The 26,348-nt window shown below is 59.1% G+C and overlaps 4 protein-coding genes and 1 long non-coding RNA gene across 5 annotated transcripts; 4 read left to right on the forward strand and 1 right to left on the reverse strand.

The window, feature by feature from the left end:
* The first annotated feature begins 6,028 nt into the window (after positions 1–6,028).
* On the forward strand, positions 6,029–13,440 carry DOHH (deoxyhypusine hydroxylase). The gene is made up of 5 exons (XM_004441411.3): positions 6,029–6,136; positions 8,969–9,278; positions 10,568–10,644; positions 11,899–12,139; positions 12,887–13,440. Exons 2-5 carry the CDS (start codon positions 9,005–9,007, stop codon positions 13,231–13,233), a joined length of 939 nt encoding a protein of 312 aa, XP_004441468.2. The 5' UTR covers positions 6,029–6,136; positions 8,969–9,004; the 3' UTR covers positions 13,234–13,440.
* A 101-nt stretch (positions 13,441–13,541) lies between these two features.
* Positions 13,542–16,490, forward strand: SMIM44 (small integral membrane protein 44). Its single transcript, XM_087425758.1, is given in 4 exon segments — positions 13,542–15,703; positions 15,705–15,725; positions 15,727–15,944; positions 16,254–16,490. Coding segments are annotated over 4 exon segments (849 nt in total). The 5' UTR covers positions 13,542–15,323; the 3' UTR covers positions 16,484–16,490.
* Positions 16,491–16,594: 104 nt separating this feature from the next.
* LOC147912198 (uncharacterized) lies at positions 16,595–18,383 on the reverse strand. The gene is made up of 3 exons (XR_015550238.1): positions 18,298–18,383; positions 17,478–17,643; positions 16,595–16,680 (listed from the first exon to the last, which is right to left on the reverse strand). It is a non-coding gene; the product is annotated as an uncharacterized LOC147912198 (long non-coding RNA).
* On the forward strand, positions 17,603–22,650 carry SMIM24 (small integral membrane protein 24). The gene is made up of 4 exons (XM_087425759.1): positions 17,603–18,013; positions 18,314–18,419; positions 18,641–18,706; positions 21,555–22,650. The coding sequence occupies exons 1-4, from the start codon at positions 17,947–17,949 to the stop codon at positions 21,688–21,690; spliced, it is 375 nt and encodes a 124-aa protein (XP_087281885.1). The 5' UTR covers positions 17,603–17,946; the 3' UTR covers positions 21,691–22,650.
* Positions 22,651–23,296: 646 nt separating this feature from the next.
* Positions 23,297–25,943, forward strand: LOC147912199 (small integral membrane protein 24-like). Its single transcript, XM_087425255.1, has 3 exons — positions 23,297–23,420; positions 23,501–23,612; positions 25,005–25,943. The coding sequence occupies exons 1-3, from the start codon at positions 23,342–23,344 to the stop codon at positions 25,105–25,107; spliced, it is 294 nt and encodes a 97-aa protein (XP_087281381.1). The 5' UTR covers positions 23,297–23,341; the 3' UTR covers positions 25,108–25,943.
* Positions 25,944–26,348: the final 405 nt, after the last annotated feature.

A 26,348-nucleotide genomic window follows, 5' to 3' on the forward strand; every position in this document is an offset into this window, starting at 1 on the left:
CAAGGGCAACCGCGGCCGGAACTGGACCCGTGTCCCCGCGGAGGCGGCTGTGTGGAGTCTGGGAAGTGGCTCTGGTCGGTTTAGGGCGTGGTTCTTAGTAGGGGACAGTGGCCGAAACGGGCTCCCAAGGGCAGACCACGCCGCAGTGAGGCAGTCACCCCGCGTGATGAGCGCGATGGAACTCAATAACAGGTGCGTTTGCGGGACGTGCAAACCCCACTGCCTGCGGAAAGACATCCATTCATTCATCCAACGTTTACTGCGCTCCTACGGAGGCTCTTCCGGGCCCTGGAAGCAGGGAACAAAACATAAAAAGTCCCTGCTCAAAAATTGGGCAAAAGATCCAAACACATTTCTGCAAAGAAATAAGTGAATGGCCAATAAGCTTATGAAAAGATGCTCATCATCATTAGTCATCAGGGAAATGCAACTCAAAACCACGGTGAGATAGCACTTCACGCCTACTAGGATGGCTATGAAAACACAAAAACAGAAAATGACAAGTGTTGACGAAGGTGTGGAGCGGCTGGAGCCCTCACACATAGCTGGTGGGGGTGTAAAATGAGGCACCCCTTGTGGGAAACAGTCTGGTTGTCCCTCAAAAAGTTAAAGAGTTACCAGGTGACCCAGCAATTCCACACCTAGGTGTCTACCGGAGAGAACTGAACTGGTTTGTCCACATAAAAATTTGTACACAAATGTTCCTAGTGGTATTATTCATAATAGCTAAAAAGGGGAAACAACCCAAATGTCCATCAATGGGTGATGGATAAACACAATGTGGTCCATCCACCACCAGAATATGATTCAGCCATGAAAAAGAGTGAAGCCTTGACGTAGCTACAATGTGGATGGACCTTGAACACACAATGCTCAGTGAGAGAAGCCAGACACAAAAGGCCACATGGTGTGTGATTCCATTTACATGAAATGTCCAGGGCCGGCCCCATGGCTTAGCGGTTAAGTGCACGCGCTCTGCTGCTGGCGGCCCGGGTTCGGATCCCGGGCGTGCACTGACGCACTGCTTCTCTGGCCATGCTGAGGCTGCGTCCCACATGCAGCAACTAGAAGGATGTGCAGCTATGACACACAACTATCTACTGGTGCTTTGGGGGAAAATAAATAAATAAATAAATAAATTTATACATGAAATGTCCAGAACAGGCAAATCTAGAGGGACAGAAAGTAAATTAGTGGTTGCCAGGAGTTCGGGGGTAGGAGGGAGTGGGGAGTGACTGCTCGGGACTTTCTTACTAGGGTGATGGAATGTTCTAAAATTGATGTGATGATGGTTGCACAACTCTGAACACACTAAAAACCACCAAATTATACGCTTTAAATGAGTGAATTGTATAACGTGAATTATATCTCAACAAAGCTGTTATAAAAAAATTCCTGTCTGCCTGGAGTTGAATTATGGAGAATAACAAAAAATGGAAAGATGGGGTGACAGGTTACAGTCTCAAATACAGTGATCAGAGAAGGTGTCACTGCAAAGATGACATTTGGGCAAAGGTTTGAAAGAAAAGAGTACCCCGTGGGACACAATTTCTCTTCATTCATTCATTTGGTGTGAAATTATATATATTATATAATGCACATTTATCTGATTTCAGCGAACTCTGCAACCACCATAGGGTCTAGAGCAGAGCCATCCAACAGAAACACAATGTGAGCCACGTAATTTAAAAATTTTCAGTAGCCTCATTTAAAAAAGAACAAAGAAACTAGTGTGTAATTTTTTTGTGTGTGTGAGGAAGATCAGCCCTGAGCTAACATCTGCCAATCCTCCTCTTTTTGCTGAGGAAGACTGGCCCTGGGCTAACATCCATGCCCATTTTCCTCCACTTTATATGGGACGCCGCCGCAGCATGGCTTGCCAAGCGGTGCGTCGGTGTGCTCCTGGGATCCGAACCAGCGAACCCCAGGCTGCCGCAGCGGAGCGCACGCACTTAACCGCTTGTGCCACTGGGCCGGCCCCTGTGTAATTAATTTTAATGATATATTTTATTAATTTGATATGTCAAAAGTATTTACATTTCAACATGTAATCAAAATCAACAAATATTAACAAGATATTTTATGTTACTTTTTTGATACTAAGTTTTAAAATCTGGTGGGTATTGTACACCGACAGCCTATCTCAATTTGGATGCTAATTTTCATCAGAAATATTTGATCTGTGTATTTTATAAAATTTATAGTGGAAAAAGTAGATTCACATACCCTAGGTGTTCCAAGTATGCCTAAAAGTTTTCCAGGGGCCAGCCCTGTGGCCTAGTGGTTAACTTTGGTGCACTCCACTTCGGCGGCCCAGGTTCGGTTCCTGGGTGCAGACCTACAGCACTCGTAGGCGGCCATGCTGTGGCAGCAATCCATATACAAAATAGAGGAAGATTGGCAACAGATGTTAGCTCAGGGTGAATCTTCATCAGCAAAAAAAAAAAAAAAAAAACCCTCAAGTTTTCCAGTAACTGAGTTGAGTATCTGATTTGTCCATTTCCATTTAAATTCCTTAAAATTTTAAAAATTAAAAATTCAGTTCCATACTGGCATTGCCACATTTCAAATGCTCCGTAGCCACGTCTGGCTAGTAGCTGCCGTGGTGCAGATCCGATGGTGCAGATATAGAACATGTCCACTGTAGAAAATTCTGTTGGACCAAGATGATCCAGAGTAGGGCCAGGCACAGAGTGGAGGTCAATAAATGTTGAATGAAGAAACTTCTTGAATATCTGCACCTCCAAACTAGCTCTGATTTCTCTCTTTCCTCAGCTCAGTACCGGGTTCAGTAAACACGAATGTAATATTTACTGCCCCTCACTCTAAACCAGGACGATCAACATTCCAGCTAAAATGGGACATGTAGAACTAAAGAAAACAACTTAGACACACTAGACATTTTTAACAAATTCTGATGGTGATGAAAAAAATGTCCAAATCCATGATACTTCTCACTTTCATTTCAGACAGGACTTGATTAGCACTCAGGGAGAAAAGAAAGTGAGCAAATCTTATCTGAATTGGAATTCCACCTCTCCCATCTGGCTTGGTTCTTTTCTTTTTTTCTTTTGGTGAGGAAGGTTGGCCCCGGGCTAACATCCGTGCCCATCTTCCTCTATGTTGTATGTGGGACGCCGCCACAGCATGGCTTGATGAGCGGTGTGTAGGTCTGCACCTGGGATCCAAATCTATGAACCCCGGGCCACCAAAGCAGAGCGTGTGAACTTAACCACTATGCCACCAGGCCAGCCCCTGGTTACTTTATTTGAAACAAAGACCACATCCAACAGGGCTGGGATTAGGGTGAGGCCAGGGACGTGAGTCGTGCAAAGTTGGATCCTGGCTTTATTTACAAATTTGGGTTTTTTGCATTAATTTTGATTTTTTTTTTTCTTTTCACGATTTTTATTTCAAAATCTTTGTTCTATCCTCCTGGGACTTTGCCAAGTAAAAGCTGGAGGGCCAGCAGGAACTGAGTCACAGTGTCCACGTGCTGTATCTTTTTTTTTTTATTGTGAAATTTTTGTTGTACATTATTGTTTGTCAGTCACCATATAAGTGCATCCCTCCACCCCTTGTGCCCACCCCCCACCCCCCTTGCCTGGGTAACCAACAAACTGTTCTATCTGCGCGTGTTGGTTTATCTTCCACGTATGAGTGAAATCATGCCGTTTGTCTTTCTCTTTCTGGCTTATTTCACTTAACATAATACCCTCCAGGTCCATCCATGTTGTTGCCAATGAGACGATTTTGTCTTTTTTATGGCTCAGTAGTATTCCCTTGTATATATATACCACATCTTCTTTATCCAATCATTAGTCGAGGGACACTTGGGTTGCAAATTTGGATTTTTTTGCATTAATTTTGATTTTTTAAAATATTGCATTAATGAGGGAGGGGTGTGTTATAAAAGGGCAACACAGGAGATCATTGTGCATTAGTTTCCGATTGCTGCTGTTAACAAATGACCACAAACTTAGTGGCTAAAAACAACAGAAATGTATTATTTTGCCACTCTGGAGGTCAGAAGTCTGAAATGGGCCTTCCCGGGCTAAATTCCGGGTGTGAGCAGGGCTGGTCCTCCCGGAGGCTCCAGGGAGAAGCGTCTCCTGCCTTTTCCAGCTTCTAGAGGCCGCGTCCTGGGCTCGGGGCCCCTTCCTCCGTCTGCACAGCCCGCAGCGCAGCGTCTCCCGTCTCTCTCTGCCTCTGACCCTCCTCCTCCCTCTGATGAGGACCTGTGATGACACTGGGCCCCCCGGGGAATCCAGGGTCATCCCCATCTCAGGGGCCTTAACTTAATCCCACCTGCAAAGTCCTTTTTATACCACATAAAATAACATATTCACAGGCGCTAAGGATTGTCTTTGGGGAGGGTCATTAGTCAGCCTGCCACATTTGCGGTGTTGGCACTGTTTTGTATTATCATTGTGGTATGGACACATAAATTTACACAGCGATAAATCGTATAGAATTTAAGACACACAAACACATAAATGAGCACAGTACAAGTAAAACTTGAGAAATCTGAATGAGATTTGTGTATCGTATCAGCGGCAACATCCTGGTCATGATATTATACTAGGGGTTTGTGTGTGTTTTGCACCCAGCTACCATTGGGGAAAGCTGGGGCAAGGGGACCCTGCATCCTCTGTGTTCTTTATTACAACTGCATGTCACTTTACAATGATCTCAACAGAAATGTCAATTTTAAAAAGAAAAAAATTGCATTTAAACATTATCGATCTCAGGGTTGGCCCAGTGGCGTAGAGGTTAAGTTTGCAAGCTCCGCTTCAGTGGCCCAAGGTTTGCGGGTTCGGATCCCAGGCGCAGACCTACACATCAGGCACCGTCTTCAACTTTGCGCTCACATCCCACACTGCTGAGCAAATTGCTTCCTCTCTCTGGCTCCACTTGCAGAAAGCATCATTTAATTCCTATTTAATTTGCCGTCTTTTAGCAGTGGTTCACGTTTTGACAAACTAGAAGCCCACAGGGGTGACAGAGCCGGGTAAACATTCAATAACTCGTGCCTGGGCTCTGCCCTGGCGGCTGAGGCAGAGCAGGGGGCTCCAGGAGCCCAGAGGGAGTCTCTCACTCGGCCTGGGTTGGGGCAGGGGCCAGTTGGCTGCCCAAGCTGAGATTGGAAATGTTAACAAAGCCTGGTGGGTTCAGTTGTGTTCCCCCCAAAAGACATGTTCAAGTCCGGACCCTGGTACCCACGAATGGGACCTTATTTGGAAACAGGGTCTTTGCAAATGGAATCAAGTTAAGATGAGGTCCTACTAGAGTGGGGTGAGCCCCAAATCCAGCGACTGGGAAGAGGCAAATTTGGACACACACAGGAAGACGAGGGAAGAGACTGGGGGGATGTGTCTACAAGCCAAGGAACGCCAAGGATTACTGGCCACCACCAGGAGCTAGAAGAGGCAGGAAGGGTCCTCCCCAGCACCTGCGGAGGGAGCATGACCTGCTGACACCCTGAGTTTGGACTTCTGGCCTGCAGGGCCAAGCGCAGAGGAGCCACAGAAGGTGCGGGAAGGTGCAGACTTGTCTCCTGCTATCGGTTTCTCACAAGTCTGCAGGTTCAAGATTCCCTGTGTACACAGCCTTGCTTTTGGGTGTGGCTTCCATATCTGCTTCCTGCACCCCTGGGCCTATCTCCTTCCCCCCGAGCATCCTCGGGCCGATCACACCTGGCACGCTGCCCTGTGGCCTTCCAGAGTCAACACAGCCCCCACCCCACGGGGAAACCCTCCACGTAAACATCAGCCTGACCCGCAAAACACAGGGCCCCCAGCTCAGCACAGGGCGGAATCGGCACAAACCATTCCACCTGGCGAATGGGGGGGGAGGCCGAAGAGAATCTCTTCCGGGGAAAGGAGGGAAGTCTCCCTTCCCCTTCCTTGAGGGAAGTCCTTAGACTCCGCCTAGTGTGCGAGTGTTAGCGCTAGACCTTGAGCCGACTGGCGCTTCCAGACCGCCCCCGGCCGCGAAGACTTTGACTGGCTTCCCCCCCCTGCGGTGCTGCGTTGGTGCCGTCCGGCCCGGTCACGTGGGCGCCAAGATGGCGGCCCCCAGACCGCGCGGCGGGCGTCGCGGTTGGTGAAGCGGAGGCGGCGGCCGCCGGAGCACGGTGCGGGGTCGGGCCTGGCGGGCGGGCACGGGGGCAGATGCCTCGCTGGGGGTCCAGAATCCGGGATTCGTTGGCTGGGGGGTTTAGGGGCCTCCGCCTGAGGGGTCCTGAGTCCCGGCGAGCTCTTTCCCCCGGGTTCTGGGGATCCCTGGGGGGCCAGCGCGCGCGCCGGGGGGGGGGGCGGTCCCATGTCGGGCGACCCCTTTCTCGGGGTTCTGGGAGCACCAGCCGGTGAGGGATCCAGTCCTGGGGGACCCGCGTAGACAGATCTTGAGGCATCGGTTCCTGGGGATCTCTTCCACGGAGAGGGATCCCGTGTGGGGGGACCCCTCTCTGGCGAGCATCTGGTTACCAGAGATCTTTGTGTCGGGAATTCTGGTGTAGAGGGATTCCTCCATCCCTGCATCTTGTCTGTCTCTAAGAGACCTTCACGGGGGTGAGCGGCTTCCCGGGTTGTGCCTTGGTTTGGGGGCCGATCCCCTCAGCCCCACGTCCACCTTGTCTCCCCTCCCGCTGAAAAACGGGGCTAAGGCGTGAGTTGCGGGCTTCCAGGCGGCTCGGTGCACCCTCCCTCGTCCTGAGCACAGGGGGTGTCGGGCTCCCCGCAGAAGGATTTCATGCCAGCTCTGGTTTCATATATGCGTGTATACGCATATATACGGATATGTGTGTATTTTATATATATAGATCTTTTTTTAGAAAACCCTGTTCTCGTGGAGGTTACTTTCTGGTAAGAAACAGATCCTTAAAATATATAGGATCTCAGGAGCTGTTAGACGGCCGCGATGGGGACGGAAGGGGAGTGCCGGGGAAAGCAGGGTTTGCCTGGTTAAAACAGGGGGTCGGAGAAGGCCTCCCCGAGAACGTAATGTCTGAGCAGAGGCTCGCAGGAAACCGAAGACTTGGGAGCTGTTCCTAGTTTTATTCCAAATGGAGAAACCAAACTCAGAATTTGCCCCAGTTCAGGTCCCCCGAGAAATCTACAAGCTCTTCTCTCGTCTTCACTCCCCTCTTGTCGCTGGAGCTGCCTTCTTGGCCAGATTTCCCTTCTTTCCCAGGAGCTGAAGGTCTCCGGGGATGAGGAGGTGCTGGGGGCGTTTCCCAGGTGTCCTGAGGGCGGCCCGGCACAGACGGGGAGTCAGGAGTGCTGGGTGCCCTCTGCCCTTGACTTGCTGAGCATCCCCAGACAAGTCACTGCTCGTCTGTGTAGAACAGAGTCGGGCTCGAGGGTCCCTAACACCGTGCCAGCTTGCTCCCTCCCAGTGTCTGTGGTCCCTGATGATCCCTCTTCCCAGATGTCACCTCCTCTGATGGTCATCTGTGCTCAGGCAGCTGCACCTTCCTCATTAAACCCGGTCGGCCCCGCTGAGGCCGCTGGGATCAGAGGGTTGCTGGCGCGCCACAGCCTGCTTGTCATGTTTATGAAGCGTCTACTGGGTCCTCATTGGTCCAGAGGACGGCGAGCGGAGCCTTCTCCCAGCCTGGCTGTGGTGTCCTATAAAATGGTGACAATCCTATTGCTTGTCTCATAGGGTTATGGTGAGTTCATGAAAGGCCTTAGAGGTGCCTGGTGCAGAGCTCCTCGTAGGTCAAAGTTGGCTGCTATTACTGTTATGGTTATTGTTTTTATTGAGGACCTACTGTGTGCAGGGAGTACAGTGGTGACTCTGAGAGACTTGGTCCCTGCCTTCAGAGTTGTCATGTTCTAGTGAGGGGTAAGACCTACCATCAGCAGCTAAACTGCTAAACGTCCAATACGCTATCTGGTGGTGGTCAGTGCTTTGAAGAAAGATAAAGCAGAACAAAGGGAAAGAGATGCAGAGGTAGCTTTGAAGACTGTGATCAGGGAAGGCTTCCCTGAGGAGGCCACACTGAGGCCCAAGGAAGTGAGCATGGGGGCATTTGGGGTACAGTGTTCCTGAGGGAGGGGACAGCCTGTGCAAAGGCCCTGGGGCAGCACTGTGCCTTGGTGTGTTGGAGGAGCAGCAAGGAGGCCTGTTGGGTGGAGTGGAATGAGTGAGTAGGAGAGAGGGAGGAAGTGAGAGTGAGGAGGGGCTGGGGCCTTGGGGACCATCAAGGAGTCTGGAGTAATGAGGCGCCATAGGAGGATTTTGCAAGGGAATCAAATGTCCAGTTCATAAACTGAAAGGATTCCTGTATCCGTTACCCGTGCTGAGTAACAAATTTGCCCATATTTAACAGCTTTAACAGCAGTCAGCACTCTCTCCCACAGTTCCTGTGAGCCAGGGACCCGGGCCTGGTTCAGCGGGTGGTTCTGGCTCGGATCTGTCGGGAGGTCGCAGTCAAGACGTTGGCCGGGGCTGCGTCATCTGAAGGCTGGACCGGGGCCGGAGGAGCCACTCTCTGCTGGCTGTTGGCGGGAGGCCTCGGTTCCTCGCGGTGTAGATAAGGCCGGTTGAGCCTCCCCACAGAGAGGGAGGAGCGAGCCCCTGTGCCTCTTACGACCTACCCTCCAAACGCACTCATTTCTTCCATATCCCATTGTTCACACGGGTTCGGTGGGAGGGGCTGCACAGGACATGAATACCGGGAGGTGGGGGTCACTGGGGTCATCTAGGGGACCAGTCGCCACAGTCCCTCTGGCTGCTGTGTGGAGAGCAGACCAGCTGAGGTCACTGCCGATGTACAGGCGAGAGGCCCAGAGAGGGAAAGGAACTTACAGAAGGCCACACAGCAAGTAGGCGAGGCCGGAGCGGGCTTTCCACCCAGAAACCCCCCGCCCAGGGCCGGACGGAAAGGAACCAGCCAGTGAGCGGGCAGGGAGCTGGCTTGGTCGTGTACCTTCTAACCTGCCTCTGTTTCCCTCCGCAGGTTCCGGTGGCTCCGGGGGCACAGGGAGGCGGCGCCATGGTGACGGAGCAGGAGGTGGAGGCGATCGGGCGGGCGCTGGTGGACCCGGCGCAGCCCCTGCACGCCCGCTTCCGGGCGCTCTTCACGCTGCGCGGCCTCGGCGGCCCGAGCGCCATCGCCTGGATCAGCCGGGCCTTCGACGACGACTCGGCACTACTGAAGCACGAGCTGGCCTACTGCCTGGGCCAGATGCAGGACGTGCGGGCCATCCCCGTGCTGGTGGGCGTGCTGCGGGACCCCCGCCAGGAGCCCATGGTGCGCCACGAGGCGGGTGAGTGCGGGGCCGGGGCCAAACACCCCGTGACAGACGGGCGTGCCTGGCCGGTACACCTTCATGGGCGCTGAGATCTGAACTTCACGTGTCGTAAAATATCATCCCTTTGTTTATCTGTGCTGGAGCTTGCTTTACAAAGCACATTCTGCCCCAAACCCCGCTCTTCCCCGAAGCTCTGCTATTTTGAGCGTGTGATTTTGCAGAACGCCCGGCCGTGTTGTGGAAACACTGACATAAGCGCCAAGGAGAATGATAAAGCAGAGGACGGGATGCGGGGGCCGGAGGTGGTGCCGTTTTTAATCGGTGGACAGAGACCTGGGGGAAGTAGCTGTGGAAATGTGCTTCAGGCAGAGGGCACAGCCCGTGCAAAGGCCCTGGGGCAGGACCAGGCGCAGTGCATTGGAGGAACAGCAAGGAGGCCCGTGTGGCTGGAGCAGAGGGAGGAGGGGGAGAGAGGGAGGAGGGAGGGCAGGGAGGGGACGGGGCAGGTCGTGCAGGGCCTGGCGGACCTCGGGGAGGCTTCTCCCCCGAGGGAGGTGGGAGCCCTGGAGGGCTGTGGGCAGAGGAGGGGGACCTGACCCAGATTCAGCTCCAGGAGGGTGTTCTCAATTGCGGGCAACAGCATCCTCCGCCATCTTGCAAAGCACGAGGACTTGACCGAAGGAGGCCTCGGGTCTCTCCCCTGCTCAGCACCCATCTGCGCCCACGGGAAACGGTCAGGCTTCTCCGTGTGGCTCACAAGGCCCTGCCCAGTCCAGCACCTGCTGACTGGGTCCACCCAGTTTCTGCACGCCTGCCACTGCCTGCTGGTGACCCCACTCCACCCGCCTCAGGGCCTTGGCACGTGCTGTCCCCTCTCACCCAGAGGCCTTAGGTCAAGCCCTGCTGTGGTCAGCTGAGCCTTGTCCCCGACATTGAAGCTTAAAACCTCCTCCTCCAGGGGGCTCTCCCACTCCTCCAGATGTTTTTAGAGCTTCTTGTCACCTGTGTCCCCAGGTTGTCATGACATGCTGTCTGCATTTCCCCGTCTGGGCCATGAGCTCTGGGGGCGTGGGCCGGGTTGTGTGCCAGCCCAGTTCCAGTCGAGTGCAGATTCTGGGGCAGGGCCTCTGATGGGCCAGTGGGGGCTGTACCCCCTCCTGCTCCAATCCATCGGGGCCGGGGGGACCGCACAGCACGGGCAGAGCCGTGGGGAGGGCAGCACGAAGGAGGGGACGTCGCTGGTCCCCGGGGCATCCAGGACGTTTCCCAGCCAACCGACGGGGGCTCTGCCTGCTTCTTCTCAGGGGAGGCCCTGGGGGCCATCGGGGACCCGGCAGTCCTGGAGATCCTGCAGCAGTACGCCAGCGACCCTGTCGTCGAGGTAACGCGGCCCCCCGCCCATCGGGGGTCCCAGCACCAGCCCTTCCCCGCCCCGCCTGGCCCAGCGCAGACCCTGTGTCTGGTTGCCAGGGTGACCGCCTCCCCAGGGAGGCGGGAGACTTGGGAGAGAGGCGAGGTTGGCTCCTCATCACCCTCCGCCAGGATCCCCCCATCCCACCCCCTTGTCTCCACCCCCGCTGCCCCGACCTCTTCTGGGGTCTCCCTGCCGCCGTTACTTCTTTTTTTTTTAAATAACGGGTTTATTGAAATATGTCACATACCGTAGACTTCACCCTTTGAACGTGTACACTTAGGTGGTTTTGAGTGCATCCAGAGTTGTGTAACCATCACCACTATCTAGTTCCAGAACATTCCATCCCCCAAAACGGAATCCTGTCCCCATCAGCAGTCACTCCCATGCCCTCCCCAGCCCCTGACAACCAGGAACCCACTTTCTGTCTGTGATGTGCCTGTTCTGCACATTTCACATCAATGGGATCACACACCGTCTGTCCTTCTGTGTCTGGTTCTCTCACTGAGCATCGTGTGTTGAGGGTCCGTCCACAGTGTGGCTGTGTCAGGGCCTCACTCCTCTTCACGGCTGCGTCATGTTCCAGTGTGTGGATAGACACGTGTGGATCCATCATCAGCTGAGGGCGTTTGTACTGTTCCTGCCCTTTTGGCTGTTGTGCACATGCGCATGCAAGTCCTCGTGTGGACGCGTGTGTTATTTCTCACTTGCCCTCTGCCTTATCGACCACCCCCCCGTCCCACCCTTAGTCCCCCCTCTGGCAGCCAGGGGACGTACGTAATGCTTAAGTCTCTTGACCTGTTCTGTGGTTTGTCATCTCCTTTAGGACAGAGTCCCACGTCCTCACCGTGGCCCACAGGCCCTAATAGTCTGGCCCGACCACCTCAGGTCACCCCTGTTGTCTGCTCCCGCTCAGCCTGCTCTCTCTTCCCTGATGTGTCAGGCATGGGTCTGCCTTAGGGCCTTTGCACAGGCTGTTTCCACCCGGCTCCCGCTCTCCCTTGGTTCTGACGTTACTTCCACATTGAGCCCTTCGTCACTCCCTAATCCCATCAGCCCCTGCTGGTTTATTTCCAATCCGGAATAATTAGTGAGTTCCTGAGTCTGTCATCTCACCCCAGCTAACCGTCGAGCCCCGGAGGGTGGAGAAGGGGGTTCATCATGCCCACGGCTGTGTCCCCCTTGCCGGCCCAGGACCGACAGCTCTGCGCGCCCCTCCCGCAGGTGGCTGAGACGTGCCAGCTGGCCGTGCGGCGTCTGGAGTGGCTGCAGCAGCGCGGCGGGGAGCCGGCGCCCGTGGGGCCCTACCTCTCGGTGGACCCGGCCCCACCGGCCGAGGAGCAGGACGTGGGGCGCCTGCGGGAGGTGCTGCTCGACGAGGCCCGGCCGCTCTTCGACCGCTACCGAGCCATGTTCGCCCTGCGCAACGCCGGCGGCGAGGAGGCCGCCCTGGCGCTGGCCGAGGGTAAGGAGGGGCCCCGGGGTGGGGTCACGGTCACTGCCGCCCCGGGGGAGGCTCAGGGCCGCATCCGTGACATGGAGCACAGAGCACCCAGGGCCCGGCCTCAGCGCTTCCCCTCGGCTTTCCACGAGCTGCCTCGTTATCCCCAGTCCTCCATGGGGAAGCCGAGGCCCAGAGAGGCACAGAGACTTGCCCGAGGTCACACAGCGCTGGGCGAACAGCAGAGTTGGGATCCGAGCCCAGCGCCCTTGACCCTCTTCTGTTATTATTATCGGGGTCATTTCATCCCAGCTCTGCAGGGCGCCCCGTGCTGCCTCGCTGGCCCGCGCGGTTCCCCCAACTGCAAAGGAGCAGAGGGGACTTGGGGATCCCGTGGTCCCCTGCGCCCCGATGCCATGGTGCGCCCACTCCTGGCCCACAGGGAGATGCCCGGCCGCCGCCGTGCCCCGGGCCGGGGCAGGATCCCAGGGGACCGGGGGAGGCCGGCGGCGCGCAGAGGGGCTGCGTGCTGGGTTCGTCGGGGGCGATGCTGGAGGGCAGGGCTGCGCGGGCAGGTGGGCTGGGCTCAGACCCCGGCTCTGCCTCACAGGTGGCGTCTGATCGCGGGCAGGGCGTCTCCGCCTCCCGGCCTCAGTTTCCCCAGCTCACGACCCCGGTGCAGCACGCGGGCCCCGGGGGAGGCGGGAGGCGGGGGCTGGCGGGTCCCTGGGCCCGGGGAGGAGGCCGCAGCGCGCTGTCCTCTGTCCGCAGGCCTGCGCTGCGGCAGCGCCCTCTTCCGCCACGAGGTGGGCTACGTGCTGGGGCAGCTGCGGCACGAGGCGGCCGTGGCCCCGCTGGCGGCGGCGCTGGCGCGGCGGGCGGAGAGCGCCATGGTGCGGCACGAGTGCGCCGAGGCCCTGGGCGCCATCGCGCGGCCCGCCTGCCTGGCCGCCCTGCGCGCGCACGCGGCCGACCCCGAGCGCGTGGTGCGCGAGAGCTGCGCCGTGGCCCTGGACGTGTGCGCGCACGAGGCGGGGCCGGCCTTCCAGTACGCAGACGGCCTGGAGCGGCTGCGCCCCGCCGCGGGGGCCCGGCCGCCGGCGCCCCCTGACCCCTGAGGCCACCGCGCGCCCCCGGGCCCGCCCCCCGCCCGGGGCCCTCACCGGCTCCCGGGCACGGGGCGGGGCAGGGCTGGGCTCCCTAGAATGAGAGGCGCTGCCGGAACCCCGTGCCCACGGGCCTGCGGAGGGGTCCCTGGGCCTGGGGAGGGACAGGCTGACCCCAGGGCACTGCCCCCGTGGACCATTAAATTATTTTTGCCAAGCGATGATTCTCAGAGTGTGTTGGGGGGCGGGCGGGGTGCGAGTCGTCTGCTCTCATGCAACGTCTAAATGTGGGGGGCGGGGCGTCTGGAGAGCTGGGATCTGCGTGACCCACGCAAACCCGTGCCCCTGTTTCACCACCAGTTCCAGACCGGTGAGAACTGCCCAGCCAGCCCCCTCCAGGGGTCAGCCTGGCCTCCCCAGATCCTCACCCAGCCCCCACTGGGGGCATAGGGGAAGGGGTTTAGTGGTATGGCTAGGAGCCCTGGGTATGGGTTCCCATCCCAGCCCCCCCCTTCCTCCATGCGCGGCCTCAAGCAGCCCCCTTACCGCTCTGTAAAATGGGGGTAACAGTGCCATTCCTGCTGCTTTCCGTTGGTCCACAGCAGCCCTGATCCCTGGTGGAGGGGATCACACGAGGGGGTGGATGCAAGAGGTGGGGACCACCTCGGCTCTGGCCTTTGTTCACTGCGACGGTCTCTTCTGCTCACAGCCCTCCTGACGCCAAAGGTGTGGGTTTCCACACCAGGCAGTTCTGTCTGCGGACGCCAGCAGGGCGTCCAACAGTCCAGTCTAGTCCCGACACGAACCACCGGGGTCAGCGAGACCCCACGGTCCAGGGCTCAGGGCATCGCCTGATCCCCAGACCCCTGGGCGGTCGGGGTGAGGACGAGAGCTCCGTCCCTCCAGCCCTGCCCCGTCCTGAAGCTGTGCAGCCCCCAGCCCCGTTGGCAGAGACTCGGGGGGTGGGGGGGCTCCTCTCACCCATCACCCGGGAGATGACAGGTCTCAGGAGCTCTGTGCCAGGAACCCGACAACAAACACGGATTTCTTGGGGTCTCACAAGGTCGCGGGCTCCCCATCCTGCATCTCCCGCCAGCCCGGCCAGCGCCTCAGCCCTCCTCCCCTCAGCAGCACAGACGGCTGTAATTTCTCAAAAACAAGAGAAACACCCCACCCCTTCCCGCCACCTGTCGTGCCACCCTGGGAAGGGGTGTCACACCCTCACGGCTCCCTCTCTCGGCTCTGCCCCCAGAACTGTGCCTGCCCGAGGCAACCTCCTAGTGTCCCAACCTGCTGGTCACATCTCCGTCTCCGTGCTCTGTGTGTCCCCGCGTGGCCCCGGACCCCGTCGCTGGGCTTCCCTCTCACCTCCCCAGCGCCACCTCCCTCCACCAGCCCCCCTCCTCACCAGCAGCCTCGTCCACTGTCGGGGCTGGAACCCCGTCTACACCCGGTGATGCCCACAGTCCTGTCTCCAGCCTGGGCCTCCCTGAGCCCCAGACTCGGGGTCCCGCTGCCCCTCGCTGTCTACACTTAGACGAGGCACCCAAACCAGGCATGAGCTTAGAATCCTCCCCTTACTTCCCCAGGAAATGGAAACGCCATCCTTCCATGCGCCCAGCCTCAAAACACTGGGGTTTGATCAATTTAAAGTCTATTCCAGACCTGCCCACTTCTCCCCCCTCTGCCTCCACTTGGTCCAGCCCATCATCACCCCCCTGGGCCAGGTCAGTCCCCTCCGCCCTGGTCCCCTGGCTCCCACCCTCACCCCCAAAGTCTGTCCTCCCCGCAGCCCCACCAGAGGGCGCCTGTGAGCCCCTGAATCAGGTTCGCCTCCTCTGCCCACAGCCCTGCAGGGCTCCCTCTCCCTCCGGGGAGAAGCCCACGGCCCCCCAGGCCCTGCACAACCTGCCCTGTTCCCTCTCTCCCTCTCTCCCCCTCGCTCCCTTTGCTCCAGCCACACGGGCTCCTCGCTATTCCTCTAACAGGCCAGGCCCAGTCCTGCCCCAGGGCCTTTGCACAGGCTGTGCCTGCTGCCTGGAACACCCTTCCCCCTGGAACCCCCACAGCTGGTTCCCTTCCTCCTCTAGGTCTCTGCTCAAATGTCATCTCAGTGTGGCCTTGGCTCCCCTATTTTAAAGTTTAACTCCCCTCCCAGGGGTCCTGACCACTGGGACCATGGTCTCCCCCCACCCCTCAAGACCACTCTTCACCTTCTAACCCAATACAGCATTTACTCTAAGGTTATGTTTTCTCAGAGTCCATCTCCCCACCTTGAATGTCAGCTCCATGAGGGCAGGGATTTTCGCAGGAGAGGGAACAGCCCGTGCAAAGGCCCTGCGGTGGGTGGGGATGGTGTCGCAGGATGGAGCCAGCGAGGGGGGCCGGCGGGCGGAAGCGATTATCGAGGTGACTCATCCGGGCAGATGGTGGCAGCAGGGGAGCCCCGATCCTCTTACCCAAAGCCCCTTAATACTTCCGCCGCGGGTCACCTCCGGGCCTCTCCGCTCGGGTGCCGCGGTGCCGGGGGCCGGTGGCGCGGGCGGGGATGGAGGGCTGGAGCCCGACCCCGCCGCTCTACGAGGAGTACCGGCCGCCACCGCTGGACGCTGTGCGCCTGCCCCGCCACGCTCTCTACCTGCTGCTGGCCGTGCTGCTTGTGCTGGCCGTGGCCTACGCCATCGTCGGCCACCTCGTCAGGGACCTCGCCCACGACCTGGCCGGTGAGCCGCTGCACGGGCCGGGCCGGGCCACCCGGGGGCCAGGGCCTCTGCAGGCCGGGGGGGTACACTGGGGGGCCGAGGCCCTCTGCAGGCCGGGGGGGTGGGTGGACAGGACACTGGGGGCCCGAGGGCCGCTGTGGGGGCAGCACAGGGGGGAGGGTGGACGGGACACTAGGAGGCCGAGGGCCGCTGTGAGGGCCGCGCAGGGGGGAGGGTGGACGGGACACTAGGAGGCCGAGGGCCGCTGTGAGGGCCGCGCGGGGGGGAGGGTGGCCCGGCTGCGGAGGCTCCTCACCAGTCCCCCTGCAGACTGGGCCTTCGGGCCGAAGCCGGAGCAGGAGGACGCCCCCCGGGAGCTGCGGCCGAGCCTGGAGGGCGAGGACTTGGAGCAGCTGGACCTGCAGCTGGCCCTGGCCTGGCGCGGCGACGAGGACGGCGGCGAGGGGGCCCCCGCAGAAGCCCCCACCCGGGCTCCCCGCCGCCCCTCCATCGCCTTCAAGGACCCCCCGGGCCGGAGCTCCTTCTGGAGGCTGGACTGAGCTGGGCGGCCCCAGGCCCCTCCCTCTGGCAGTGGGGTGCAGGGCCGTGCGCCCCAGAGCCCGTCTCCGCGTCTGCGCCGAGGGCTTCTCTCTCTCGGCCGGCGGGCCCGGGGCTGGGACACGGCTGCTTCCAGGCTCCTGCCTCCCCCAGAGCCCAGAGCCGGACCCCCGCCAGCCTCCGCCGAGCCGCCGGCCATCTGTAAACCAAGAACGTCAGGATTTAAAAAAATAACAATGATAGTAGCCAGCCCTTTTTCAGCACTTAGTATGCGCCTGCTGCTGCGCTAAATCAGCCTTTTGCACGTATCATCTCATTTAATCCTCCGAGGGAGGAGGGAGCCCCCGTTGAACAGAGGGGACACGGAGGCACACGGCCCGGAGATGACTCAGAGCAGAGAGGACTCTTCCCGGAGAGGCCGGGCCAGCGACCTGCCTGGGAAAGCTGGGGCTCCCAGGAGCTTCTGCCCGCCTGCTCCGCCGGGCTCCCCACCTCCAAATTGTCCCCACCCCCTCCCCGCTCATTCAGATCTGCCTCTGGGGGTCCTGACTTCCCGACGAGCCCTGGAGCTCCCAGCAGATGGCCCTCCCTTCTGAGCTTTGCACAGGACGGGGCACACAGTAGGTGCTTCATATATGCCTGCCCGGCTGGTTGAAGTGGGCCTGTCCTGAGGCCAGGGCGCCTGAACTGTCACTCTCTAAGTGGCCCATCTGCACAAGGGTCGTAGTCAGACCTCAGGAAGGGAGGAGGCACCAGGTATACAGTAGGTGCTCCATAAATGCACATACAATGACCCCCCAGCATCCTCCCAGCCCCCAAGGGTGCTGTGGGGGGTTCCCCCCCATCCCAGCCTTCCTGCCACGTGCCTGGGCTGTGGCTGTCCCGTGGCAGCTGGGGTGGGGTCCCCCTTCGCCCGGGCAGGGTCCACCATCTAATTAACCCCGGGATCAAGGTTGACTGGCAAGGGAGTCCCTCCCTTCTTGGCCCCGTGCCCACCCCGCGCTGGCTGTGGGTCCCCAGGGGTCGGGGAGCCGGCACGAGGCAGTCTCCGCTGGTGGTGAGGGAGACAGGGTTCAAATTCCAGCTCTGGCTGTTTCTGGGCAGTCCCGGCCCCCTGGGCTTCTCTGCACAAAGGAGGCGGCACAGTTCCGGGGGCCCGGGGCTGTCCAGAGAAGGAAATAACGATGCGTAAAAGCGCTGAGCCGGCCGGGAAGGCAGGGAGCCCGGGGACCCCGAGGCTGGGGCGCGCGCAGGGCGCGGGGGTGGGACTCCCGGGTTAATTGTTACCCCGGGTCCAGAGTCTGCGCTCCTGGGCTGGGAAGGGGGGCATGCCCCCCGGTGGGGGGGCCCCTCGCCCCGGCCTGCCCCGCCCCCAGACCCGCCTGCCGCCTTATCAGGGGCCGGGCAGGGCGTCACCCACGACCCAGACCGGGACGCGCGCTCCGCTGCCGGCCCCTCCGCAGCCATGGCGACCCTGGAGACCCTGCTGGTGCTGGGCGCTCTGCTCCTGGCGTCCGCCGAGGCCCAGCAGGGTAGGCGGGGCGGGGGTGGCGGGGGTCGTAGGGATGGGCTGGGCACAGGTTCGCCACCTCCCCACTTTCCAGGATGAGAAACCGAGGCCTCTGATGAGGACGAGGCCAGCAGAGGAGTGGGGTCCGGCCCCTCTCGGGCGCCCCCTCCCTAGTGCCCCCACTCCCCTGGGCCTCCCGTCCCGTCCCCGCCCCCTCCTCCTGTGGGAAACCCAGCACCCTCCTCCCTCGGCCCTGTCCGGGGTCGCCCCCTCCCCTCCCCCGTCGCTGAGTCGCGCCTCCCCCACCTTCTGACGCCCGCAGAGCGTCGCCTGAAGCCCTGGCTGGTGGGCCTGGTCGCCGTCGTGGGCTTCCTCTTCATCGTCTTCGTCCTCATGCTGGTCAACCGCATCTGGTGCTCCAAAGCCAGGTGGGAGCCCGCCTCCCCGCCCCCCGCGGCCACCCATTCCCCTTCCGCTCCCCAAAGAGCTGGGCACCCCTCTCCCACCTCCTGACCCTCTCTGGTCCCTTCCCCCTGTCGCCCGATGTCCAGAGGTCTCCCCATTTCCCTGCTCCTCCTTGACCCCCATCCCATAGCCCACCTCCCGCCCTTCACCCACCCTCACCCCTCTGTCTCCATCTCCTCTACAGAGCTGAGAAGCAGGAGGAGTCCGTGATCGGAATAGAGAGCAACGTGTACCAGGAAGTGGACCTGAGGTAGTGCCTGTGTGTGTGTGCAGATGTGTGCGGGGGTCGGGGGTCTGTGTGAGGCCCCTCCTCGGGGCGGGAGGGATGGGTGTGCACAGATGACCTCTTTCTATCCTTGAGCACCTCAAGCGCCTTCCTGCCCCAGGGCCCTTGCACTTACTGTTCTCTCTGATTGGAACACCTTTCCCCGTATCTTCTGGCTGGCTCCTTCTCTTTCGGTCCCTGCTCCGATGTGTCCTCCTCACAGAAGCCCACCCTGACCTCCGGCCTTCCTGATGCTCTCTGTCCCTCAGCCCCACTTGTTTTCTTTGTGGTCACCACTGGCTGAAAGTCTCTTAGTCATTTACCGGTTTCTCAACACTAGACGGTGGCTTCCAATAGGCGAAGAGAACTTAGCTTTGGTCCTGGCTGTCCCCAGTGCCCAGCACAGGGCCTGGCACACAGTAGGTGCTTAATAAATACCTGTTGAACGAGACCGTGGCGTGGGGTTGCAGGGGTGTCTGTGCACAAGCATGTGATTGGGTGTGGGTGACTCTCCTGGACGCGGTGTCTCCCGTGGTCACGACTGCTTCCGGACGTGATTCTGACGGCCAGCTCAGGGGTGTGGTCAGGGCTGGGGGCTCTTCCCGGCCAAGACCCCCACCTGAGCAAAGGCTTGGGGACGGGAGCAGGCGTGTAAGAGCAGACCACCCTGGCTGGAAGGTTCTCGGCTGAGCCCAACATGTGCCTGAGGGGGTGGGGACCTGACTCTCCTCTGTCTAAGACCCGGCTCAGCCCCAGTAATTTCTACTCCAGGATGTGCTGGAGGTTCTAGACCCCACCTGTGCTCCTACATCGGTAGCTTCCTCCCTGCCTTGTTCGTTCCTCCATCCAACTCGTATCCATCCATCCCTCCGTCCGTCCATCCCTCTATCCATCCATCCATCCATCCATCATCCATCCATCCATCTGTCCATCCGTCTATCCATCCATCCATCCATTCCTCCTTCCACCCACCCACCCACCCACCCATCCATCCATCAAACCATCTATCCATCCATCCATCCATCCACCCACCCACCCATCCAACCATCCATCCGTCATCCATCCACCCATCCATCCATCCATCCATCATCCACCTATACATACATCCATCCATCCATCCATCATCCATCCATCCATCTGTCCATCCGTCTATCCATCCATCCATCCATTCCTCCTTCCACCCACCCACCCACCCACCCATCCACCCACCCACCCATCCATCCATCAAACCATCTATCCATCCATCCATCCATCCACCCACCCACCCATCCAACCATCCATCCGTCATCCATCCACCCATCCATCCATCCATCCATCATCCACCTATACATACATTCATCCATCCATCCATTTGCCTACCCAGTTTTCACCCTCCAGCCATCCATCACTCATCCATCAGTCCACCCACACATTAGCCCATTGATGCATCTACCCATCCCCCCATCTACACCCGCATCCATTATCTATCATTCTCTTCTTCCTCTATTTCATTCACTTATCTTCTCATTCATTTATTCCCCTTCATGCAGCTATCCACTCATGTAACTGCTTATCTACCCATCCATTCATCCACCCTCTCATCCATCCATCCATCCACCCACCCATACATCTACTCTCTCATCCATCCATCCATCCATTCATCCACCCATACATCTACTCTCTCATCCATCCATCCACTCATCCATCCTCTCATCCATCCATCCACCCATACATCCACTCTCTCATCCATCCATCCATCCATCCATCCATCCATCCATCCATCCATCCTCTCATCCATCCATCCACCCATACATCCACCCTCTCATCCATCCATCCATCCACCCATCCACCCATCCATCCATCCATCCATCCATCCTCTCATCCATCCATCCATCCATCCACCCATCCATCCATCCATCCATCCATCCATCCATCCATCCATCCATCCTCTCATCCATACATCCACCCATACATCCACCCTCTCATCCATCCATCCATCCACCCATCCACCCATCCATCCATCCATCCATCCATCCTCTCATCCATCCATCCATCCATCCATCCATCCACCCATCCATCCATCCATCCATCCATCCATCCACCCATCCATCCATCCATCCATCCATCCATCCATTCATCCTCTCATCCATCCATCCACCCATACATCCACCCTCTCATCCATCCATCCATCCACCCATCCACCCATCCATCCATCCATCCATCCATCCTCTCATCCATCCATCCACCCATACATCCACCCTCTCATCCATCCATCCATCCACCCATCCACCCATCCATCCATCCATCCACCCATCCACCCATCCATCCATCCATCCATCCATCCACCCATCCACCCATCCATCCATCCATCCATCCATCCATCCTCTCATCCATCCATCCACCCATACATCCACCCTCTCATCCATCCATCCATCCACCCATCCACCCATCCATCCATCCATCCATCCATCCTCTCATCCATCCATCCATCCATCCATCCATCCATCCATCCATCCTCTCATCCATCCATCCACCCATCCATCCATCCATCCATTACTCATCCATCCATTCCTCCATCCACTCACCCACCCACCTATCCATCCATCCGTCCATCCTCTCATCTGTCTATCCATCCATCCTCTCACTCGTCCACCGGTCCACCCCTGGGGCAGTTGAGTCCCTGTCTCTGCCTTTGTGGAGTGGAAATAACAAGGCTGCCTCGTCAGGGCTGTTTTGAGGCTTCAACAGAGCTACTTTTGTAGAACCCTCGTCACAGGCCTGGCACCGGTGGGTGTCCGTTCAGTGGGAGCGACTCTGTTTCTTATTGGGGTCCGGGGCCTTTGTGTCCCTCCAGTAAAGAGGCCAAGAAGGGGAAGAAACAGAAGAAGGAGAAGAAGCCCAAGAAGAGAGGAGAGAACAACGTGGGCCTGGAGGTGGAGGAGAAGGAGGGGCCCAGCGATGACGAGAAAACCAAGAACACAGCCATGTGAAGACTGCCCACTCGCCTCCTCCAGGCAGCCCCCCGGAGATGCCCCTTCCCCACCCTCTCAGCAGTGACCTGGACCTGAAGCCACCAAGATGACTCCCTCTGGGGTTGAGAAGGCAGCGCCCACCCCTCAAGGAGAGCTCTCTGCGCCTCGCATGGTCCTTATGCATCCTCCTTCCTAATTTGTCCTGCCTGGTGATTCTTCTTGCACTTGGAGAGCGTTCCTGGTTACGGAGAAACCCCCAAACCCCCACAATCTCATGGCCTCAGCTGCTTCAACCCGCTGCCTGACTTCTTTTCCCTCCACCTGCTATCTATTGGCCAGAACCTCCTCCCTCCCACGCAGCCTCAGGACCAATACTGGCCAGGGGCTCGGGACCTGCATTAAAGAATTGATGAGCCCTCCAGGGGCGCTCCTGTCATCTTTTGGGACTCAGTTTCCCCGGGGGGGAGGCAGCTTTTGGGGTTGGGGGCGATGCCCAGGCAGGTGTGGAAGATCCAGCCGGGCCAAGGCCCAGATGCCCCGAGGAGATTAAACGCGCCCTGGGCAATCTTGATTTTGCTGCGCTGAGCCCTGGACTTTGAGCCCCGAGGGCCGTCTCCTGGGAAGTCCTTGCCCCTCCACCCCCGTGTTTTGGGTCACGTGACTCCGTTCCTGGGACCGGGGTCTGGAGGGTGGGGCGCCCAGGGCCCTTCACTATCTGGGGACCGGACAGCACTCTCTCCTCCCTGTTTCCAGCCTCCCCCCTTCTCCTCACTTTCTCCAGGGCCCTGGACCTTACCCTGGACGGTAACTATTTCTTAAGGAGGACTTTGATAAAGGCTGGCGTCTGGGGCTCCGTTCCGCGCCCAGAGCCGGGGCTGGGGCTCCAGCCCAGAAGGCGGGGGGGCTTCTGTCCGAGGACACTTCCAGGATCGTCCACCAGGGGGCGGAAAAACCATAAATAAACTAAACGTGATAAACGCCCTAATCGATGTGCGCTGTGTGCCGTCTTTATCCTCTCAGTCTCCATCGGTACCTAATTCGTCCCATTTTCCAGCTGAAAATACTGAGGCTTAGAAAGAGGGGAGCCACTGGCCTGGTCTCCCGGCTGTTGTTGGCAGAGCCAGCACAGAGGGCCAGGCTGCCCAAAGGATGGGGGCGCTTGCAGGCTCTGGCTAAGGTCACGTTTGGAGGTTCGCGTCCTCAGGATGGTGGGAGAGCGCTGGGGTGGGGGGTGTTCTTTCCCGTCCGTGGTTCCTAGCTGGGAGAGCTGTGTTCCTCTGCAGTGCTGTGTGGCCCCGGGGAGGTGGCCTGACCTCTCTGAGCCTCGAGTTGGCTCCTCTTCTGCAACGTGAGGACCCGAGTTTGAGGCTTGAAGGAGGCACTGAAGGGCCACTGCAAGGCCTGGCGCCTAGTTGGTGCTCAGGGAATGAACCCCCCCCCCCCCGTTTCCTGAGCCTCCCCCTCCCACGGCTCTGGAGTGAGGGGTCAGGGTGGACCTCGGGGAGACAGGGCGCTGGGATGCTCGGGAACCCGGGGAAGGGGGCCCACCCCCCACTTCCTGCGGCACCGGCCACGCCCTGCCCTGGGGTGCCCTGGGCAGGCCACTTCCTCCTCCGGCGGGGGCTGCACCCCAGAACCTGCTGGACGGGGGCGAGGACGGACGCACCCGATGGACAGATTCTGGACGACCCCCGGCCGGCTCTCCCTTCTGGCCGCTCTGGTCGCGCGGCCCGTTCAGGCCCAGCCCCGTAAGGCCTCGGAGGAGGGGGGGCGGGAAGGGGGCCCCCGCCCCGCGCCAGGCCGCTGACCCACCCTGCCCCGCCCGCAGTGGCCCAGCGGAAGCCCGGGCTGGTGGGGCTGGGGGCCGCGCTGGCCTGCCTCTTCCTCCTCTTCGTCCTCGCCCTGGCCCACGCCATCTGGTGCCGCGGGTCCCGCGACAGGTGGGTGCCCCCCTGGCTGAGCCCCTCCCCCGTCCGACCTGCCGCCCCCTCTCGGAGCCTCCCCCCTAAACCTCTCCCCTCGGAGCCCCGCCCCCTCTACGAGCCTCGCCCCTCTCAGAGCCCCCCCGCCTAGCCCCTGCCCCCAAAAGCTCTCTCCTTGGAGTCCTTCCCCCAACCAGCTCCCCTCGGAGCCCTCCCTATAAGCCCTGCCCCCTCGGAGCATCCCCCCAAACCTCTCTCCTGGGAGCCCTTTCCCCTAAGCCCCGCCCCTCGGAGCCCCTCCCTCCAAGCCCCGCCCCTCTCTGGCCCCTCCTCTCCAAGCCACTCCCACCCGAGCCCCTCCCTCTAAGCCCCGCCCCCATACGAGCCCCGCCCATCTGAGGTCCTCCCCCTCTAAGCCCCACCCCTCTCAGAGCCAGTGGGTCATTCTTCCGTTCAGAATCGGTGGGGGCCTCATAACCTCGCTGACTTCCCTCCTCACTACCTACCTGCAAAGTGAGGGTGGCTTCCTCCCGGAGAACATGTGTTTCACATGGGATCTGTGAAGTCTTTGTCCCCCCCACCCCATCCATTTATCCATCCATCTAGTCACATCCACTTATCCATCCAGCCATTTACCCCTCCACCCATCCGTCCCTCCCTCCCTCCAGCCCAGCATCATCCATCCATCATCCCTCCCTTCCTGTCTCCCTCTCTCATCCATTCCTCTGTCTGTCCATCCCTCTGTCCATCTATCCATCCATCCTCCATCCCTCTATCTGTCCATCCATCCATCCATCCCTCTATCTGTCCATCATCCATCCTCCATCCCTCTCTCTCTCCATCCATCTTCCATCCCTCTATCTGTCCATCATCCATCCCTCTATCTCTCCATCCATCCCTCTATCTCTCCATCATCCCTCTATCTCTCCATCCATCCATCCACCATCCATCCCTCTATCTCTCCATCATCCATCATCCATCCTTCTATCTCTACATCCATCCATCTCTCTATCTGTCCATCATCCATCCATCCATCCACCTTCCCACCATCCGTCCACACATCCATCTGTTCCTCTGTCCACCCATCGACTCGTTAACCTATGCCCCCATCAACCTGTCCATTCCCCCGCCTCTGCCCATCCACTCACCCCCAGTTTTGAGGCCCCGGAAGCCCGAGAGACCAGACGTTAAGAGCAGGTTTTGGCTTGTGTAGCCGAAGCGTGGGCTTCAGCACTTCCTTCCTGTTCACACTGGACAAGTGTCCTCACCTGTCTGCGCCTCAGCGTCCCCTTCTGTACAATGGGGACAACGAGGGTGTGGGACCCAGAGGTTCTGGGAGGATTGCAGGAGGCCCGGGGCCCTGTAAGTCCTTGTTAAGTTCGGTTATCTGGGCCCTTCTTGTCTCCACAGTGACCAAGAGAAGGAAGAGGAGACTGTGAGAAAGGAGGAGAAGGAGGAAGAGGACGACTGGGGGCTGGAGCTGGAGGAGAAAAGAGGAGCCTGCGGACCATGAAAGTGTGGCGAGCTTCTCCACCTGAAGGCTTCTTGCCCCGCCTCCTCCAGGCAGCCCCCAGGGATGCCCCAATGCCTCCTCCACACCCTATAAGCAAAGACCTGGTCCTGGGGCTGGGGAAGTGCCTCCATCTGGGATTCGGGGTAAAGTGTCCCTGGATGAAGGGGGCTCAGGACCCGCCCCGAGTCCCTCTTGGAAGTCTCTTTGCACATTACCTGGTCGTTACATCCCTCTTCCCAGGCTTGGTCCCCACCTGATCATTCTTCTCCAGCTTGGAGGGCACCCCTGGACAAGGAGCTCCCTCTATCTCTGGGACTCCCCACTGTCTCATCTCTCTACCCACATTGCCTCGCAGACATCTTTTTTTACCCGCTGCCTGATTTCTTTTCCCACCTCTGATTTCTAAGAGCGAAGAAATGGGGAGAGCGAAGGTGGGGAGACACCGTGCGGACGGTTCTGCCCGTCTTTGCAGGCCCTGGGGCCACTCCCCCGCGCCTCCTGCAATCTTGTTTCTGCTGCCCCTGAACGTGAACTGGGACCTGGCTTCCTGGGAGATGACGGCCCCTCGCACCACGTGCTGAGTTTTGGAGCACTGTCTTGAAGCTGCGACTCCCAGGGGCTGGGGTGCGGGTGCCGAGGGTGTGGGGTGGTGAGGGTGCACAGCATCGTCACCCCCTCTTCCCGTCCTGCCTTCCTGGAGGCGGCTCCACGGAGAAGGAGCTGGAGTCCCAACTTCCTTGCTGTGAGGCCCCAGGCAAGTAACTTAACCTCTCTGTGCCTAAGTGTCCTGTCCTATAAAAGGGGAGGATAATAAACAGATCCTTCGTAAATTGTCACGAGGATTAAATGAAATAATGTCTACAAAAGTCCCGAGCGCAGACCCCAGAACTCAAAAGGCATTGAACAAAATGTCATTTTTTTGTTATGCTGAAATGGTGCTGGTGGGGCGGGGCGAGTGAGGCCCCCCCTTCAGACTTAGGGGATCCCGAAGGTCAGAGGGTGTGTTTAGACTGCAGCTCTGGGCGTGCAGAATGCGGAAGAGTCTTCTGTCCTGTCTCCTCTGCGAAAGGTCTGGGGGTGCAGGTAGGGGGCGGTGCTGGGGGGAAGGGCAGGGAGAGGGGAGGGGCTGTCTGGACTCCACTCTGCGCAGGGGCGGGACTTCCCCGCTAGGGGAGGCTGCAGGGTGTAGGGGTTGTCACAAGCCTGCCTCCCTTTTATGGCATTAGGTGGGGACAGGGATG

This window comes from Ceratotherium simum, chromosome 39 (assembly GCF_057802395.1).
Source record: "Ceratotherium simum simum isolate JZ-2026a chromosome 39, ASM5780239v1, whole genome shotgun sequence".
Lineage (NCBI taxonomy): Eukaryota > Metazoa > Chordata > Mammalia > Perissodactyla > Rhinocerotidae > Ceratotherium > Ceratotherium simum.